Consider the following 17,264-nt stretch of genomic DNA (forward strand, 5'->3'; position numbering starts at 1 on the left):
GTTCAGTATTTACCATGCAACGTGTCGTCTGATGGGGGGGATTCATCTTTACGCACTGAGTATCTTTGTACGGCCACAGCTTGTTGAGTCGAGTGTGTTGCTAAGGAACGTTAGCAATGTTGACTCTGGTCAAATCACCGTTAGAGAAAGATGTCACGCGCCTTAAACTGACCAACCAGAAAGCAGATAGCTACATACTTCCTGTTGAAGTTTATCCAAGCTTCCCCCTTCTACAGACTTTCTATGTCAACCGACTTATTTTCTTTGCTTAACAAATCAACAAACGTTGCTCTGCAAATGAAATATAGTTTCAGGTCCTGATGAAAACATTTTCATTTCTCTTATGGTAAGATGAGAAATTTGTTCATTAATTTTACAGTGGCTAGCAACGCTGTTAAGGTTACCCAATAAGCTAAGGCTAATATCAGGCGGATGTGTAGGTCTTGCTAGGATAAGTCGCTTGTTGAATGGGTTCTAATGACTGGCACGCCTACTATACACCTCGAAAACTGTAACACACTTGCTGTATAAATTATTTTAAGTATGTGTGTTTTAGGCGGGAATGCGTTGTTATTATTTGTGTTGATTTTAGCAACCTAATTTAAGTTTCAGGTTCTTTGCTAAAGCAGATGCTAGTATTCCTTTGTTTTTGTTATGATTTTAATGAATATATTAACTTATTTAGTATTAACTTATTTTTTCTACCATTATGGTTTTGATTACAATATTCTTGGCATTTGTTTTATCATTCAAATAAAATTCCCACCAGAAGTATTATTACACTGTTAACTTGTAAATGAATCCCCACAACTGTTATAAATATATTGCACAACAAAAATATTAACCACCCTATTTAGAGGAGAAAGGTGTTACTCAGTGCTATCAAATGAAACCCAAATGTGCTGTCATAGTTTGTACTGAATATTTTTTCCTGTGCTTCCAAACCATAGATTGTAAATAAAGATGGACAACAGACCAGCTCCATAAAAGTGAAGCCAAAGCAAGTAGAGCTCCCCCTGGTGACTGGCTGCAGTATAGGTCATAAGCTTCACCCCCTCCATGTTAGTGGATGGGACTTGGGCCAAACTAAAACACTAAAATACACATCAAATATTTTTTTCCCAAGAAGTTAATATAATGCTGATGCATTTTCAAGTGATGACTACCAGTTGCAATGCCAGCTGCTCCGTAAATTGGTCCCCTAGGACCAGTGAGAGTAGGAATAAATAAATAAGTACAGTATATAATCCAACATTTCTTTGTAACTGGTGGAAGTAGAGCAGAGCACAGTAATAATCAAACAAATTATGAGTCCGGCAGAAGTGTGGACAGACATACAAACAAACAAACAACAGATTACTAACAAATCTTGTTAGTTGTTACTAATGGATGTGGCCAGTGCAGAAAGTTTTTAACTGAAGTGACTGCACACACTGGGTCAGCTAGTGCAGGGAAGTTCAGATATTTGGATTCTACAAGACTGTTTTCTCTGTGCCCAGACTCCATCACATGGCATCATGGTGTTGGTAATAAAACCACCCTACACTCCTATGTGCATAGTTGGGGCAATGGTATGCTATTAAAAATGACATCGTAATAGGAACAGTGTTGACGCAATGTTCCAAACACACCCTGAACTCTCCGCCACCTTTTCCTCAGCCCTTTGGCTTTGGCTTGAAACCTATTTTCAGTGTCTTCTGATGTGCTCACTTGTATTGGTTAGATATTGTAATCACTCATTGTTTCACAGAAGAAAGCAATGAGAACCCGGTCAAGTTCACCACCAATTCATGTGCACGTCAATGATGACACACCAGTACACGTACATGTGAAGAGCCAAAGGAAGAGTCCTGCCTTGACACCTCAGGTTAGACATCAACATTACTTATGTGTTGTAACGTCTTTTGTTTTTAATGCTTTCATTTTGTCATTTTTATTGTAAATATACTTTGGGAGATGTGTGCCTCTTTAATATTATCTTCTGTCTTATTTTCTGATTATATATCGTGAAATCTGACATTCCTACTCACTATTGTTCAGGCTGTAGTTCACACCTGTTTTCATACAGTGTAGTTTTTATACAGCACAAAAAGGCCTGACAGACAGCAATGACATTCATGACATTTTAAAGGGGAAGACCAAGGTCGACAGGGGAAGCCTTCGTCCTACTGCTAAGGTCAAAACTCGAGTGCCATGGATACCCCCAGGAAAGGCCTCTATACCGGATGCTTCGTACAAGTGGGAGGTAACACAGTGAAGTAAATTACACCCAAATGTCATTCACTGTAAGATTTATGAAATACTGTTTGTGAAATATCTCACCTAGTCAAAGTTAAGCTAAGAGTGTATTTTTCACCAAGGGGCCAACACACCTTCTTGAGATCACGCCACCAGTCCCTGAACCAGAACCTGAAAACTCCCAGTCTGCGCTGCGGTTGGCTGACCTCACATCAGAGGAAGAGGAAGGCCTACATGGACGAATCAGCCAGTATGAGAGGAAGATAGATAGCTTGCTCACAGAAGTCAGCTCTCTGAAAAATGAGGTTAGTTTCTGCTCTTTTTTCAGTTTGGACTCAGCAAGTCTCACAATTCCCACCCTAAATATACAGTGGAGAGAAATCCTGGATTAATAGGAAATGTACAAAACGCACAACTTGGGATTTCCACCAAAAAAAAGTTTTAAAGAATTAGCTACTACTGTTGTATGAATGTAATAATATTAATACTGTTCTAAAGGAGAGAATTGGCCTGATGATCCGAATCTTAAAATCACTTCTGTTTCATTGGAAGCCAGTGAAAAGATAGATTGATGAGCTTTTTACTGATTAAGATCTCATCTTCTCAATGCTACCTATGCAGGAGCACAGGCAGGAGCACGCGGGCCGTTCGGCACAAGTTACAAATCATGCGTTTAAGGATGTTCCTCAGTTAAAAATTAGCCCACATGATACCTGAGAACCTCAGTTAAGTCTAAAATTAGCCTGTAAAGCTTCTTGATACAAAGCCCTGCTACAGTACTTCCAATTCCTATAAAAATGCACAAGTGCACATTTGCTTTTTAAAGGTACTTGTTTACCAACTATTTTCCCATAATCTCTGATTGATCAGCGGCCTTAACCTATTTAATTAAATATTAATAACTCATATAATGTAATCATGAATTACAATATATTAACTTCCTACATACAAACATAGAACTCCTGTTCATAATACAATGTCCTTTTTAATAGAATGTCACTGGCAATTCTGCACATAGGTGAAATGTTGGATGATGCCATGGGATGGTGTCACGGCACAGAGAAAACAGTCTTGTAGAATCCAAATATCTGAACTTTCCTGCACTAGCTGACTGTCCGTATCCATTAGTGACGGGTCGCTTGTTTGTTTGTATGTGTCTGTCTGTCCAAATGTATGTTTGCATATGTGTACTGTATGTGTACAGGTGGAAATGCAGAAGAAGGAGCACATTTTAGAACGTCAGTCAGAGCAGCTGAGTGTCTCCCAGCGGGTGATCGCAGAGCAGGAGGAGGAGCTGGCTGAGGTGACCAAGGAGCTGAAGGAGACAGAGCGGGAGAACACACGATTACGCCAATCTATGGAAAAGATGTTGTATTCGGAAGAGACTGAATACAACAGGTGATAAAAAAAACACTCACAGTCCTCTTGGTTTGGCCTTAACTAAACATACACTCACATCTACTGCCAATTTAGAATCACCAGTAACCTAACAAGCATGTCTTGTGCCACCCTTTAACTAAACATGTCCTGTACTAATTATGACAAGAATTCACACAAATGTTTAATAAAATACAGTGATGGCATTTTATATCACAAGGTCAAAGGTCAACTTCAGTGTGACAATAATAATCTGCAAAAATACTTTTGTTAAATTCCTTATAAATTAAAACACATATAAGTCAATGTAACCCTTGGTGCTGAAAGGAACAAATCTGTGATTACAAAGAATTAGAGTGAAGACCATCTACTCTTTCTGATGCCTCTCTGATGAAAGAAAAGTTGGGCATTCTTGTTGGTGTAGAATAAAAACATGTCTTTGCAATCTTGATGTTATTTTCTCTGACACTTTCCTCTCCCACAAACTGTTAGCACTGTCAAAAAGACAGTCCAGCCACTGAAAACAGTGTTGTTGTTTTTAAAATAATATTGCATTATTTCTGTAGAACCTCAATAACAACATGTAATAAATCATGTAATATATTAGATCAAACACTTATTATATAGTTATAGCAAGAAAGCTTTGTTTTTGTCTTGTCTTTCACAGACTAGACAGGGACAGTGAACAACAGGACAAAGCTGCTCTGCTCAGGAAGCTGATGGAGGCTGAGGTAGATGGAGCAGCAGCTGCTAAGCAAGTCTCAGCCCTGCGAGAATCTGTTTCCAAACTGTGTGGTTATGGTGGCAGTGTGAGTATTAACTCAGTATCTGATCTGTTTATGTGCCCTGTAATATAAAGTGTAAAAACAGTAGAGCTGTAGAAATCAAATGGCTGTTTTGTTATTACTAACAGTGTTACAGTACGTGATGCAATTCAGTTATTTGTCTAAATCCATACCTATGTCCTTCTCTGTTTTTCTGTTTGCTGTTGCAGAGGTTATCTGGTAATGAGTCTTCAGTCTTGGCCCGTCAGAAGGAGCTGTTACTACAAAAACTGGAAACTTTTGAGGCCACAAACCGAACATTGCGGCACCTCCTCAGAGAGCAGCATGGATCCCAGGTACTGTGTCTATGATTTAATCTTATTTCTTATTTTCTTGATTTGTTGTGCCCACTTTTTTATAATGAATACAACTTTTAACTTTGGCAAATCAGCAGTTGTTGATGCCTCTCAGATAAATCTTTTGAAACAACACATACCAAGAAGGTGGCCAAGAGTGTACTTCCATTTACTTTGCGAGTCTTTTAATTTGGACACTCGCCATATCTCCCAAATAGTATTGATGTAAAGCTACTCAAATTAATTCCAATAAATACTTGACATTTTAATTTAGTATGACCTGTTGCTTTTTAAATTAAATAGATGATGAACTAAAAATGTGTAAATTATTACAATGTGGACTGTACTGTGTGAGCAGCAGGAAAGAGTAACTGTAAATGTGTTTTTAAACAGAAGGGATGATTTGTGTTAACTTGTGTTGCGTTGCTGGATTGGTTCTGAGCAGATGGAATCGATCCAGTTGTCAGAGCAGAAGGATGCATTACTGAAGAGACTGGCGGACACAGAGGCTGACAATGCGGTGAGTTTAATAAAGGTCTATAAAATAACTTTATTTTATTTTTATCAGCTTAAATGTTTTTTGTTATCTTAAATCTTTGTTTTTATTTTTCCTCTGAAAGACAAACTAATACGTGTCAAAAGTTGGAGAGCCATTCTTTTTCTTACGTTTTTTTTCTTTTAATGTGGAGCATTGTAGTTCTGCCCTGGGAATGAAATGTGATGTCTAAAGCTTTCTTCATCTTTCCTTTTACAGCATCTTGTGGTAAAACTGCAAGAGAAAGAAAGAGAAGTTAATCAACTCGCCAACCTTTTAGATAGTGAGAAGGTACTGTGAGCTGAGCTGTTGCTATTTTAAGTGTCTTCTGTTGTAAATACAGTGCCGCAGAGCTGCCATTCCAAATGAAGCAAAATCTGACTGAACGACTCAATCTTTGTTATCTAGGTCAAAGCACAATACGTAGTTGTCACTGACACTGACAAAATTCTGCTTGGTTTTGGGACTGCAGGAGAATGCCAAGAGTACAGTGGACTTGTCCAAGAGCCTGGAATCAACAAGAGCACATTTACAAGGACAGCTCCGCAGCAAAGAAGCTGAGAACAACCGACTCACTGTACAGATAAAGGTTTGTCATGGGGCCTGTCTGTCCTAGCACATGCCGTCCTGTGTAATTCTCTTTCATAGCTCATGGTGTGTATTGCAAGTAAGTACATACTTACATAAGGTTTAATGGATTTGGTTATTAAGGCTACTGCTGTCAGATGTGTTGTTGTCAGTATTTCTGTGTGTATAAACTTGATGAAATTCTTGGTTTTGTTGTTGCCATTACTTCAGAACCTGGAGCGAGCAGCCAACCAGCAGAAGGCAGAAATGAACCATCTGACAGATCAAGTGATGAGACTGAAACAGCGGGCCAGCACAGACCGTGAGGCTCTTAAACAAGCCACTCGAGCCCAGAAACAGCGAGCTGAGAGATGTGAAGACACTGCAGGCCAGCTGAGTGTTCAGCTGCTGGACATGGTAAGCTGCTATGTCACAGTGCACTGCTACTGTAATGTAATATATCTGTGCTAGTGTCTGTAACAGAATCGAGCAAATAAAAAATTTGCTTTTTTTTAATTTCCTTTAATAGGAAAAGCAGTTGGCTGATGCCCTGTCAGCAGCTGAGACCTGGCAAAGTCACCATGCACAAGAAGCAAAAGAAAAGAGTAAACTAGAGATTGAACTGTCTGTGTTAAACAGGTAAGGGCAGCTCCATTACGTCTACAGCTATAGACGAGTATAGAAGCATCTGTTGTTTTGATAATAAGAGACACAGTGGAGCTGGAGTGTTTGTTTTGTGTATAGCAGCTGTTCACAAGTGAATGGTTAGGTAGAAAACCACAAAAACCGGATCACCATCATCAGTCACCACAAAACAGAGACAGCAGAGATCAAATGTGAATCTGGCTACAGAAATGTGAAAGTGCTACAGATTCACAGATAAACTGAAATCCTTCTAAATAGTACGCTGTCATTATTATTGCTATTAGTATGTGGTATGGAGCTGGGGCATATACTTGGATCTATCTTCCTTCTACATTCCTTACTTTCATCAAATGTTTGTGAGAGGAATCATAAGGCCTATAGTAAGAATTTCCTCAAACTCTGGACAAACTGTCTGTCATAAGAGCAGCATCATTTTGTGACAGAAATATGCGGATGATTTGGCCAAACAGATAGGACATAAGGCCTGTTTCACAAAAGTGCACATTTCAGATGAAGCCAGCATGGAGTCAGTAAACTGGATTCTTCTGCAGAAAGAATTCGATTTTTAGAGGCATTTTCTTACTACAGATGAAAACATTTCCTCTAATCTTCTGTGTGTTACAACAGCCGTATAACAGAGCTCACTGAGCAGCTGCAGAGTATGGAGGACAAAGGCAGAGCAGAGAGAGAGGTGCTGCTGGAACACCTGCATGGACTGACCACAGAGAGCACTGCAGCCAAACTAGAGAATCAGTCCCTCAAGGTGAAACAATTAGCAAACGCAGAAAGCTGTAATTCACTTTACAGTGAAAACACATTTGTTGATTGTTACCTTGATGTTGCTCAGATCAGAATTTATAAATATTTATTAGTATTTTGTGTCATGGATAATGTCTTTCCTATCGCCATTTTTTATTCTAACAGACTTACACTGACTTATATTACGTTAGGAGGATGGATTGTGAAATTAATTTAATAAGATATTTGTTCTTCTCAGGCGACAGCGTCTGCAGTGGAGGAAAAACTGGCCATGTCTCAATCAGAGCTCCAGCAGGTCAAAGCTTCAATCAAACAATATGAAAGCTTGCTGGACAGCTACAAGGTGCAGGTCTGTGAAGCTATTATACTACTCTCTCTCTCTCTCAACACACAACAGTATCAGATTGTGATCATATAGTGTGAGCGTTGCTAACTGTCCATGATAAGTCTGTTTTTTGCTCTGTGAATCAACTCGACACAGGTTGGAAAAACCCGGGCAGAAGCAGATGAGTACTGTGCTCGGCTGGCTCAGGTGAAGCAGGAAGCCCAGATGGTGCAAGGGCAGCTGGAGCTGGAGATAGAGGATGTGCGCAAGGAGCTTCTGGGGCGGCTGGCAGAGCTGGAGCCTCTTCCCGAAGCCTTACGTCGATCCCAGCTCCAACTACAGGAGGCTCAAGACAGGGAGCGCAGCCAAGAGAGACGCAGTATGGAGCTCAGCACAACCCTGACTGATCTCCGCATAAAGGTCACAACACTCCTATGAATGAATTTGAAGTTAGCATCGTACAACAAAGAATAAATGTGATATTACCTCAACTTTTTAGGAGCCGTGACACATTGGCTTCTATACCTAGTTTTATATTATAAATTATAATGTGTAACACATAATGTGTAAAAGTTGTCTAAAAAAATTTCATCAGTACTAATTGTCAAAGGCGGTCCTAGCCTGTTTAGTGCCCTGGGTGGACTTTGGTAATGCCAAACTTTCTGAAGATTTCTTTCAGATTGATTTCCACATATGTTTTACGTACAAGTGTTTGTTGGCATAACGTGGAATTTGTCTGGGTACAAGTACAGTATATACAGTAAATATAGAATTTTTAATATTTACAATAGGAACAATACAACCTCCTGGGCTAATGGCTGATACAAGGCATTGGACACCCCCATAATGCTCAATTTGTCACAAAAGATACAAAATATGTGTATAATATATACATCTTCTAAGTTTACTTAACTTTGGACCTAATCAACAGCATGGAAAACATTCATGGTGGTGCCATATCATAAGATACAAAATAAGTCATGTGTTGGGTTGTAACAGCAGCTTTATAAAACAGCATGAAGTAATACCCAGTTTTAGCTGCTAGTTGAACTGACAACAGAAACTGTTGCCCTATGTAAGAGTATAGTGAACAAGCAACATACAGTGCATCTGGGAAGTATGCACAGCGCTTCACTGTTATGTTTCAGCCTTATTCCAAAATGGATTAATTTTTTTCCCTCATAATTCTACACACAACACCCCATAATGATGATAATAATAATAATAATACATTTTATTTAAAAGCGCTTTTCAAGATACTCAAAGACACTTTACATAAAAAGGACATCAAATTAGCAAAACAATGTGAAATATAACATCAAAAACACAATAAACTGAGCTAAACATTAAAAGCAATTTTAAAAAGGTGTGTTTTTGTCAGAGATTTGAAGGTAGGAAGGTCGGTACAGTCGCGGATGTGTTTGGGGAGAGAGTTCCAGAGGGAGGGGGCAGTTGCAGAGAAGGCTCTGTCGCCCCAGGTTCGATGCTTGGTCTTGAGTGGTGGAGTAAGGAGGTTTGCGTCACATGAACGGAGGCTGCGGGATGGATTGTGGCGATGGAGCAGGTCAGTGAGATAGGAAGGGGCCTGGTTATGGAGGGCTTTGTGTGTGAGGAGGAGGATTTTGAACTGAATACGCTGTGGAACTGGGAGCCAGTGGAGTTTCTGGAGGACAGGAGTGATGTGATCACGGGAGCGGGTGTGGGTGAGCAGACGTGCAGCAGAATTTTGGATGTACTGAAGTTTATTTAAAGTTTTGGATGGTGTGCCATAGAGGATGCTGTTGCAGTAGTCAATTCTGGAAGTGATGAAGGCGTGAATGAGGGTTTCAGCAGCAGAGAAGGAGAGTGATGGACGGAGTCGGGCAATGTTCTTGAGGTGGAAGAAGGCAGTTCTGGTGATTTGATTGATGTGATGATCAAAGGAGAGGTTACTGTCAAAGATGACTCCGAGGTTGCGGCTGTTGGGGGATGGAGACAAGGTGGAGTTGTCGATGGTGAGGCGGAAACTGTCTGTGGTGTTGTTGAGGGATTTGGGGCCGATAATGATTAGGTCTGATTTGTCACAATTTAGTTTGAGGAAGTTGATCTGCATCCAGGATTTGATGTCAGCGAGGCAATTGGAGAGAGTGGAAAGAGTGGCGGGAGTGATGGAGTTGGTGGAGATATAAAGCTGGACGTCATCAGCATAACAGTGGAAATGGAGACCGTGGTGGCGAATGATGTTGCCAAGGGGGAGCAGGTAAAGTATGAAGAGGAGAGGACCAAGCACCGATCCCTGGGGGACACCTTGGGACAGAGGAACAGTGGAGGAGGTGCAGTTGTTGATGTGGATGAATTGTTGTCGGTCTGAGAGGTATGATTTGAGCCAGGAGAGTGCAGTGCCAGTGATGCCGAGGGAGGACTCAAGGCGGGAGAGGAGAATGGTGTGATTTATGGTGTCGAAAGCTGCAGTGAGGTCCAGGAGGATGAGGATGGTGAGCTGGCCGGAGTCTGCGGAGAGGAGGATGTCATTGGTGACTTTCAGGAGGGCTGTTTCGGTGCTGTGTTGGGAACGGAAACCGGATTGAAATGGTTCGAACAGGTCATTTGAGCAGAGGTGGGCTTTGAGTTGTGTGGCGACAATACGCTCCAGTATTTTGGACAGAAAGGGGAGATTGGAGATGGGCCGGAAGTTCGACAAGATGTCAGGGTTGAGTCCAGGTTTTTTGAGGATGGGGGTGATAGCAGCCAGTTTGAGTGAACGGGGGACTGAGCCAGACCTGAGGGAGGAGTTGATGATTTCTGTGATGAGTGTGGAGATGGCTGGTAAAGAGTCCTTAATGAGGTGAGATGGGATGGGATCCAGAACACATGTAGAGGTTTTCATGCCTATCATAATTTTGGGCAGCTCCCCTGGTGACACGGGGGAGAACTGAGACAGAGGCTGAGAGGTGAGGAGGGGAGGAGCAGGTGAGGGAGTGGGAGTGCAGGCCGTGGGGGCAGGAGAGGAGGACAAGTTGTTGTAAATGGTGTCGATTTTTGTTTGGAAGAATGAGAGAAAGGAGTTGCATTTGTCAGTGGTGAATGAGTTGGAGGTATTGTCGCTGGGCTTGAGGAGTTTATTTACTGTAGAAAACAGAGCCTTGGGGTTGGTGGAGCCAGAGTGAATGAGGTGAGAGTAGTAGGTGGATCGGGCAGTACTGAGAGCATCCTTGTACTGCTGAAGGTAATCTGTATAGGCTTGTAGATGGACAGTTAAACCGGTTTTCTTGTGAAGTCTTTCAAGCTGTCGTTTTTGTGATTTCATTTTGTGTAGTTCAGGAGTGTACCAGGGGGCAGAGTGGGTGAAGGAGACAGTTTTAGTTTTGATGGGGGCTAGCTGGTTGAGACAGGAGGAGAGTGTTACGTTGTAGAATTTGGTGAGGTCAGAGGGATTGTCAGTTAACGGAGGGGGGGAAGCAGATATTTTACTAGCAATAGAGGCAGAAAGGGCTGAAGGGGAGATGGATTTGAGGTTTCTGAAAGATATTGTCCGTTTGTCCTTAGCGGTGGGAATGGGGATGTTGATGTCCATGATAATTGCCAAGTGGTCAGAGATGTTGAGGTTGACGCTGGAGAGGTGATGTAAGGTGAGACCAGTGGAGCAGACCAGGTCCAGGATGTGACCACGGCTGTGGGTGGCAAAGTTGACGTGTTGAGTGAAGTCGAAGCAGTGTAGCAGTTCCAGGAATTCAGTGGCAGATTTGCAGTCAGTGTCAATGTGGATGTTGAAGTCCCCCAGAAGAAGAACGGAAGGTGAGATGGCCGATAACTGGGTGAGGAAGTCAGAAAAGTCAGAGAGGAAGGAGGGGTTTGGTTTGGGAGGGCGGTAGATGATGGCAGTGACCAGAGGAGTGGGACCAGAGAGTTTGAATGTGAGGTGTTCAAAGGAGCGAGCAGCAGGGATGGAGATGGTGGATGTTTTAATGTTTTAATGTCCTTCCTGTAGAATGCTGCTACACCACCTCCCCGCCCCTCAGATCGGGGGGCGGGGAGGTGGTGTAACTAACATGATAGTTTTTTTTGAGTCCTTCTGTGGTTGACTGGACATGATTTGGAAAGGCACACACCTATATAAGGTCCCACGGTAACCAAGAAAACAGTTTGATTTACCACCTAGGGCGCAGCCTTCTACTGTACCCAAACTACAGCCTTCTACAGAGCCCATACAGCAGCCTACTCAAGCAAAGGTACATCCAATTCTGCAAATGCTACATGCCAACACAGCGAAGAAACCACAGGCTGCACAACATGAGCACATCAGTGCTGGAATCATGAACAAAGCAGCAATCCAGGTACAGGAGGACCTGGACAACCAAAATAGGACAGTGGAGCCAGGAAAAGTCTGACTAGCAGCATCTACAGTCCATGAACGAGACGGTAGATGAGGGGGACAATCTAGAAATGGGTTAATGAACCGACTGGTACATCTAGTACAGCAGCTGGAGGAGGCACAGAAAAAAAGAAATCTCTGCAATACCAACAGTCCAATCAAACCCTCCTCCTCCAACCTCTCCCTCTTGGTGATGTTTCATTGGCTTAAAGTATGAATGTGAGTGTGTAGGGTTGTCTGTCTCTCGTTTGTCCTGTTTGTCCATCTTCAGGTATTAATTAACTATGCAGAAAACAGACTGGTTACTCCACAGGATTTTAAAGTACCACAGTAAGCTTGCTTAGCTCTTAGCTTTAGTAGTAGCTCTACTGAAAGACAAAAATGCTTGCATTTACAGTCATCCAATAAAACAGGTGTATTCTGTTGTGTTAGGTGGAGACCCAAGGCAGCCAAATGGAGCTTCTTAGACAGAGGAACAAGGTGCTGCTGGAGGAGAACAGACAGCTTCAGCAGCGAATGGAGGCTTTGGAAAGGTCAGTCACGTTCTTCTGCGTCTTTTGCTGCTACACTGGCTTTGACACCGTCTAGATGATACAGCACATCTTTAACATGTCAGCATGTGTTCCACATGCTTTTTCTTAATGTTACATTTTCTTTCATAAAGAAACCCTTTGTCTCATCTATTTAATTAGTAATTTTACAACAACTTGCTTGTCAAGTGATCTATTGTCGTCTACCTGACAATGTCCTTCTCAACTGAGCACTGCAAGCCTGTTAAATAAGAGGGAACTTGCTGCAGATGAGAATCAGTTCTCATGTTAACTGTTGTGCTATGCAAACAAAAACCCACACGTCATGCAAGTGCATAATGCTATTCGTGGCTATCATAGCCTTGAGCCCCATGCTTCATGCAGAGATTAGCAGCAGGCAGTTCGGTAATATACTCTATGACTTTGACCCTTGATGACATTTCAGACATATCAGACTTTGTACAGTTCTTAAGGCACAAAAAGCTTAATACAGCTATTGTTCACATATGCAAACATGCTCTCCAACACCTGGAAACACCATTTGGAGCATCAAGTTGCCCTTGAATTATAACCCCTTCTTGTTGTCACTGTTCTTTCTTCTATCATACCCCAGAAAGCTGGAGGAGGCTGGCAGTCAGAACAGTGATCTGCAGGCAGTCGTTGCCAAGCGGGAAGAGACAATCCATAGCAATCAGCTCCGTCTGGAAGAAAAAACAAGGGAATGTTCCATGTTGAGCCGGAAGTTGGAGGAGGCTCTGGATGATGCTCGCCAGCAGGTCTGAATGTCATATTTTCACACAGTGCACATAAAAATAAGACCTATCAAGAATATCACAGTTGGACACAGCTAGATCCTCAACATTAAACATTAGCAATGCAAGGAATACAAGATTGACATGTCTGTAGTGACACAGTTGATGAAGCTAAGGAGTTTGTGTTTTTGTATTGCAGTATTTTAGCTCTGAACACTCTAAACACAGCTGGAGTGCTTCTGCATCTTAATTTACCTTGTGTAAAGGACAGTAAAAATCCAATCAGATATGTGTTGTGAGTGCCAGTTCCCTTTAAAACAATGCCAGTTCTCCTTGGTGCACTTGCACACATTTTGTCAAGGTACCAACAGCTCATTAAGCCCTGCAAGCAAAATTAATTTGGTTGCAGGGCATGAAAACATCTCTAGTTCTTGAAAGTTTAGTACAGTACTGTTGTCACTTTAATTAATTACATTAATGCCAATTTGACATATTTATCTCCAGATGTCAGACACTAGAGAACGCGCTGCCACCAAAGAACGCTCCACCCAATCCAGGATATTAGACCTAGAGACCCAACTTAGCCGGACTACCTCAGAAATTAATGAACTTAGACGCAGCAAAGATGAGGTAAAGGCTTTTCAAATTTTTAAGTTAACTGGTGACTCAAATCCTGTGTGTAAAAACTGTCTGTGTGATGTGTATTTATGATGCTCAGGTGGAGCGACGGTACCAGAGCCGACTTCAGGACTTGAAGGATCGCCTGGAGCAGTCAGACAGCACCAACCGTAGCCTGCAGAACTATGTCCAGTTCCTCAAAGCCTCCTATGCCAATGTGTTTGGAGATGTTGCCCTCAGTAGCTCGCTGCGGGCCCCCTCGCCCATCTGATAGCGCATACTCCTACTCAATGATTTGAATCTGAGACCACCTTGCATTAACATCCAAACTGGGCAATCCAATTGCAAGGGGCAAGCTTTTAGTGCTTGTGTTCACTTCTGGAATTAAAATGTGTCCTTGGCAAGCTCTGACCCGATCTCAGTTTCATCCTCTGTAAGCAAATATACACCAACATCCTTTGGGGTGCAATAGACTAATTGAATAGCTACTGTCTCACTACCACTGTTTCACAACCACGAACTGTGCTGTTTTTGTGTGTGCATCATGACTTGGGCACATACACGTTATACGTAATAATAAGTTATTATGTGTTGATCGCTGCCCTGATGTTAGTTATTTTTGAGACCTGCACAAAACTCCCATTATAACTCCAACCCTGTAATCTCCAGTAATAAAGGCAAATAAAGACACAGTTGGTTGAGAAAATGCACTTGCTCCACGCAGGTAAAACTTGAGGCAAAACTCTGCTTACGTGAAAGTGGGAGGTATTTAATGTGACTCAGGACACATTGTGTGATCACACTGTCAAAGGAATGCAGACAAACCACCTCCAAATATGGTCAGAGATCAAATCTCTCAAATGCATTCGCGTCTGGTCTCTTGTGATTGGATTCCCCAGGACAGATGTTAATGCAAGGTCTGAACTGGGTCTGACTGAACAAGATTTGAAGATTCGCTAGTAAGGGCTGTAGGCTGTGAGAAAGATTATTTTGGTCAGTTGCGTGGCTACTTGTTTTATGCCACTTTAAACAGGTTGGATGAAGAGTATCCGTAGACCGTCAGTGGCATTTTTAGATTCTAGGGAAAATAAGTTGGAGTAATGCCTCCAAAGGGGGCGGCACAGTGGCGAGGTGGTTAGCACTGATGCCTCACAGCAAGAAGGTGATTCTAAATTGGCCGTAGGTGTGCATGTGAGTGTGAATGGTTGTCTGTCTCTCTGTGTTGGCCCTGCGATGGACTGGTGACCTGTCCAAGGTGTACCCCGTCTCTCGCCCGATGACAGCTGGGATAGGCTCCAGCAGACCCCCGCGACCCTTAACAGAAATAAGTGGGTACAGAAGATGAATGAATGAATACCTCCAAAGGTTTATTTGGAAGAGAATTGGATAAAAACAAATGGAATCCTAATAATTTTTCATAATAAACCCCTGTAGGAATTGTGGGATTTAAAAATGTTTTTGGTGCTTCCCATATGTGGTATTTAATAGTATACTCCAGTATATTGCTGCAATAAATGCTGCTTTCCCCCTTTCCCACCACTCATCATGGATTTGTCCCAGAGAGATTCCGTTTACACAGGCTTTAAATTATTTACATGGAAAAGAGGATTGGTGGTCATATTCAACATTAACTTCACTTTACCAAATGCTTTAATCTACTGAATTGATTTCTGACACCTTGAAATACTTTTTACAAAGCATTTGGCATAAAGTCATTTATAAAATTCACATTTGATTGCTGAAGTGGCATATGATGTGCAGTGTAAAATGTATTTGAGTTTTGAAAAGACAATTTTTCCCCTCTACCTGGCTGCCTTGATATAAGATTGTCCTTTATTTATCCCACAGTGGATTTCTTACTATGTACAGGGAGAGATAAACAACATATTGTTACATTGCAATGTAACATTGTCGCTGTCTTATTGTATTGATCAGTTTATGTGAAACTATAGCGGTTAAATACTAAAGTCGACAAATTAAGGCATCCACTACAATGCAACAATGATACTTGGGATGGGATCACATCTTTGAACTCAGCCTTTATTTTGAAATGCATACTTGCAAGGTTTGTTGCAGATCCTGCAACAGCTATCTCCAGGACCGTATTTTGTCATGATGGCACACATAAACATAATCACTCTTTAGGTTCAAAGAGAAAGCTGTGATGGTATTGGAGACATACTTTAATTTTTTCAGGTTGACCGAATCCCTCCATATACCAATATACCTATATAATTATTTGCTTGTTGTTTTGCATTTATACAAATTTGCAGCCAACCTGTTGATCCATGACACAATAATTAAGTGTACTGACTCTTTATGATTTCATGGAGCTGAAAACATTGGTGCTATTACTGTCCTTTGGCTGGTACAAGGCAGTATATGTCAAAACGACTATTTTGGGTTTACAGAATCAAAGGATATCACTCATGTTTTTTAATAACCTTTTGTGTATTTAATGATTGAATGATTTATACTATATAGAACTTTAAGCAGCAATAAAATAATGGAAACATTTAAACTGTCTGAAAATGATGCACATTTCTGGTATTGTGTTTGTGTTACATAGTGTTAAACTGACATTATGCACTTTTTTGTATTGGTCCACTGACATTAGCAGTTCAGTCTTTGGTGAAATTAGTTGTAATGGAATACAGAGCCGGCAGCCTTCAGTTATAAAAATACTACATGTCATAACTTTCTTTTTCTTTTTTGTTTTTTTTTAACAGGGTCTGTGATTTGATATGTTAAAATTCACAATGTAATCCTAACTTCACAGTAAATATACTAATAACTATTATATAACTAATCATACAGTCATTTCAGGAGATGCAAAGGCAAAATGTGGAGGCATTTAATAATTTTTTTGCATTTTTAGTTTTTATTGGAGCACAGCTGTTAAAGATGAAAATAACACAGGCAAAAGATTACATATAACTACCAATATGTAACAGCTCATGAATAGATCTTTTCTGTCTGCTAAGACCTTGTGGTAATCAGCTGACAGAGATACCGCTGAATGTTGCTACAGAACACTGATGTTGAAGAGGGAGACCATTTTAGTGTTCAAATGCTTTTTATTCATGGCTGAACATAGACTGAGTAGTTAAGTATTCAAAAATGACAGTCCTTGAAAGTCCATATACAGGTTCTGTATAATGCTTTCTGCACCAGCTATATGACTATAGCTATATTCAGTGTGCACACTTAGTAGCACATCTTAGTATAATAAAATTAAGACATTTAGACCTGCACTGCACTACACTAATTTTATTAGGCTTTGACCTGAACACGAGCAGCAAGCGATCTGTCTTCCTTTACCTTTGAGTGTATTATTGTACTGTAGAGCAGGATGTAGAAGTCTGGAGAAAGCATGTTTGAATTTTTTAATTGAAATAAATCAGTCCCACTGTCAGTTCTGCCACAGCCACCATCATTGCTAAACAA

At 41.2% G+C, this 17,264-nt stretch overlaps 1 protein-coding gene across 1 annotated transcript; it reads left to right on the top strand.

Annotated features, from left to right (window-relative positions):
- The first annotated feature begins 1,710 nt into the window (after positions 1-1,710).
- Positions 1,711-16,461, top strand: odf2a (outer dense fiber of sperm tails 2a). Its single transcript, XM_084572006.1, has 18 exons — positions 1,711-1,867; positions 2,132-2,245; positions 2,361-2,543; positions 3,443-3,636; positions 4,283-4,424; positions 4,610-4,735; positions 5,181-5,255; positions 5,490-5,561; positions 5,743-5,859; positions 6,069-6,254; positions 6,367-6,476; positions 7,110-7,245; positions 7,480-7,590; positions 7,723-7,986; positions 12,350-12,450; positions 13,061-13,223; positions 13,704-13,829; positions 13,918-16,461. The coding sequence occupies exons 1-18, from the start codon at positions 1,760-1,762 to the stop codon at positions 14,086-14,088; spliced, it is 2,499 nt and encodes an 832-aa protein (XP_084428132.1). The 5' UTR covers positions 1,711-1,759; the 3' UTR covers positions 14,089-16,461.
- Positions 16,462-17,264: the final 803 nt, after the last annotated feature.

This window comes from Chelon labrosus (genome assembly GCF_963514085.1).
Source record: "Chelon labrosus genome assembly, chromosome: 22".
Classification (NCBI taxonomy): domain Eukaryota; kingdom Metazoa; phylum Chordata; class Actinopteri; order Mugiliformes; family Mugilidae; genus Chelon; species Chelon labrosus.